We start from the raw sequence: 2,053 nt of genomic DNA, 5'->3' as shown, positions 1-2,053 counted from the left end.
AAAATTATGAGGGGCATGGATAGGGTAAATAGGCAAAGTCTTTTCCCTGGGGTCGGGGAGTCCAGAACTAGAGGGCATAGGTTTAGGGTGAGAGGGGAAAGATATAAGAGAGATCTAAGGGGCAACTTTTTCACGCAGAGGGTAATAAGTGTTTGGATTGAGCTGCCAGAGGAAGTGGTGGAGGCTGGTACAATTGCATAATTTAAGAGGCATTTGGATGGGTATATGAATAGGAAGGGTTTGGAGGGATATGGGCCGGGTGTTGGCAGATGGGACTAGATTGGATTGGGATATATGGTCGGCATGGACGGGTTGGACTGAAGTGTCTGTTTCCATGCTGTACATCTCTATGACTCTATGACTCTATGACCAATATATGGATGGGATAGGTATGGAGGGCTATGGACCAATTGCAGGTAAATGGGTCTAGATTAATTGTGAAATCTGGGTGGCATGGATAAGTTGGGCCAAGGAGGACAGATACCGATCAGAGCAACACAACCAGGTTAATTGGAATGAATAGGCATAATTTTCCTTTCAGTCTCAGTGTAAATGGGGTCTCCTTGTTTAATGAGAATAATCTTCCAAAATCCGTTTGTTTCACAAGGGAACAGAATGGAAAAGCCTCACACCGAGTAAACATGACCTCACCTTCTGAGCTTGTGCCTCAGACTCTGCTAACTTCCCTTTCCACACGTGCTCCTCCTCTTCCACGCTTTTCTGTAGGTCTTTCAGCATTCCCTCCTGTGAAATTGAGCAAAGGAGAAAGCACACACACTGAAATATTCAGCTCTGGCACAGTGGTCGACTCTGTTCACATATTAGCAACAGGTCACATAGGAGAGAAGAGTTTGAATGAACTCACTGTCTCAGCAAGAACTGTTCTGTATTGGTCACAATCTGCTTGTAAAGTGCTTTGGGCTTCTTCGGCTTCTTTTAACTTAAGTGCTAGATCCTGAAATAATTGGAACAGAAGAAATGAATCATCATAAACATTTCTGTTGGCAATGGAAAGGAAGGACTTACATTCAATTGCCTCAGGGTTCCAAAGGTGCTGCACAGCTAATGGAATCCTTTAAAGTGAAGACACAGAGACATACAGTATAGAAATAGATCCTTTGGTCCAACCAATCCATGCCAAACATAATTCCAAATGAAACTAGTCCCATGGTTGTGATGTAGGCAATGCAGCAGCCAATTTTCATACCCAAGATCCCGTAACAGCATTTGCACGACAGCCAGATTATCATTTTTTTTTAATGACGTGGAACAAATATTGAAAGCCAAAATGCCTTCCTTGGTCTTCTCCAAATATCGCCACATACAGAAGACAGAACTTCAGTGTAGTGCTTTACCCAAAAATCAGTATATTCCCCAGGCATCCTGGATTCATAATCACACTGTCAGTGTGGGATTTGAACTCCCAACTTCTGACCGAAAGACAGGGATGTTAATAAGGAGTCACAGCTAAGTATCATAATACATCAGGGGGTAAGAGGGAAATCATTGTAGCAACTGTAGACAACAGACATTGGAATATGATGTACACAATGGTTGTAGGGACGGTGTGTATTCAAACATGAGCAAGCTGCAGTTTACACCGATGTGTAAGTTAGGAAAGTTAACTCATCTAGTAACCCAACACCCAGCCCTACAGGCTTAAGTATCGCCCTACAGGCTTATGCCTGAAACATTGACGCTCCTGCTCCTCAGATGCTGCCTGACCAACTGTGCTTTTCCAGTGCCACACTCTTTGACCCAACCCTATACCTCAATAGCCACATGAAAGCACAGAACACAAAGAAAAGGTCATCACTAGGGTGGTAGATTAATTTGCATGGAGTAGAATGTTCCCATTTTCTGTGTTTAAGTGAGTGCGGGGGGGGGGAGTGTTTTATGTGAAGATTAACACAGCTCCATCTCCCATTGAAGGTGAATAGACTCTTAGCAGGCAGTGGAATCAAAGGTTAACGGGAATAGATGAGAATGTGGAATTCAAAACTCAAACAGATCATCCGTGATCTTTTAGAATGGCAGAGGGCAGAAATACAAA

General features: G+C 43.3%; 1 protein-coding gene across 2 annotated transcripts in view; it reads right to left on the bottom strand.

The window, feature by feature from the left end:
• The window catches only part of LOC122552990 (ribosome-binding protein 1-like), a 133,686-nt gene that overhangs the window by 23,861 nt on the left and 107,772 nt on the right, over positions 1-2,053 (bottom strand). For both annotated transcript variants that reach the window (XM_043696342.1, XM_043696344.1), the window contains 2 exons: positions 866-955; positions 652-744 (listed from right to left, as the gene is read on the bottom strand). In XM_043696342.1, coding sequence (XP_043552277.1) covers positions 652-744; positions 866-955 — 183 coding nt within the window. The remainder of the gene's footprint in view (positions 1-651; positions 745-865; positions 956-2,053) is intronic.

This window comes from Chiloscyllium plagiosum, chromosome 9, assembly GCF_004010195.1.
Source record: "Chiloscyllium plagiosum isolate BGI_BamShark_2017 chromosome 9, ASM401019v2, whole genome shotgun sequence".
NCBI lineage: Eukaryota > Metazoa > Chordata > Chondrichthyes > Orectolobiformes > Hemiscylliidae > Chiloscyllium > Chiloscyllium plagiosum.
Note: the sequence above shows the minus strand (reverse complement) of the source record. Positions and strands in the feature narration are given on the sequence as shown.